Below are 1009 nucleotides of genomic sequence, written 5' to 3' on the forward strand. Positions count from 1 at the left end.
TTCTCTTCCCTCCTTCACTTCCCCTTGTTCCTTCACTTCTTCATTCTCTCATTCTTTTTCTCCTCACTCCTCCCGCCTCTCTCCTTCCTTCCCTTCTTCTGTCCATTTATTACGTCGTTCCCTCTCTACACTCCTTCTATCCATATTTTCACACCTTCTTTCTCATCTTTACTCTCTCTATTCCCTTCCTCCTCCTCCTTCATTTTCCTCCATTACCTCCTTCCCCATTCCTTCTGGTGTCTCTCCCTCCTCTCCTCTATTCTTTATATATTGTCTCCTCCTTTATTGCTCTTCCTTCCTTCCTGTTCCTTCCCTTCTTCCATTCCTTGATATATTCTACTCCTCCTTCCTCTCCTTTCCCTACCTCCCCTTCTTCTGTTCCCTTTCTCCTTCTCTACATTCCCTTCCCTCTCTCTCTCTTTTCCCCTTCCCCTCGTCCCCCCGCCCCCTTGCCTCCCCCCCGTTCCCTTCCTCCTCCATTCCTTCCCTCCAGACCTGAAGTGGCTGACGGTGACCCTCGCGATGCTGGGGAAGATGAGCATCTCTGGAGCCTTCAACGCGCTCAACCTCTTCGCCTCCGAGCTCTTCCCGACGGAGGTGAGGACCCGGGGCATCAACACCTCCTTCATGATGTCTCGTATGGGCGCCATGGCCTCACCCTTCATCACCGATTTGCTGGTACGTGGGCGTGGGCGTCTGGATTTGGTTTTGGGGAGGGGGTGAGTCTGTGAACGTTAGCGTAAACTTGGTAATGTGTGAAGGGATATGAATGGAAAACTAGGCCGCGACGTTTTCGAGTCAGAATAGAGTGGCTTGGTTTCGTTTATTTTAACTGCCTGAGGAGGTTTCTCGGCAGGCTCGAAACGTATGGTTAATTTTACCTATATCACTGTGGCTGTGATTCATTTCGAGTAGATATATGTCACAATTTATATTCTTTTTTATAAATAATATGTTTCAGTGGGTGGTTAGAATGTACTGCATTAATGAAAATGAATAATTATTTACT

At 47.9% G+C, this 1009-nt stretch overlaps 1 protein-coding gene across 1 annotated transcript in view; it reads left to right on the top strand.

Moving 5' to 3' along the window:
• Nucleotides 1-1009, top strand: part of LOC119582043 (organic cation transporter protein-like) — a gene marked incomplete in the record, with an annotated part of 14888 nt that overhangs the window by 11969 nt on the left and 1910 nt on the right. The window contains 1 exon segment of the mRNA XM_037930286.1: nucleotides 494-678. Coding sequence (XP_037786214.1) covers nucleotides 494-678 — 185 coding nt within the window.

The sequence above is a fragment of the Penaeus monodon genome, chromosome 15 (genome assembly GCF_015228065.2).
Source record: "Penaeus monodon isolate SGIC_2016 chromosome 15, NSTDA_Pmon_1, whole genome shotgun sequence".
Classification (NCBI taxonomy): domain Eukaryota; kingdom Metazoa; phylum Arthropoda; class Malacostraca; order Decapoda; family Penaeidae; genus Penaeus; species Penaeus monodon.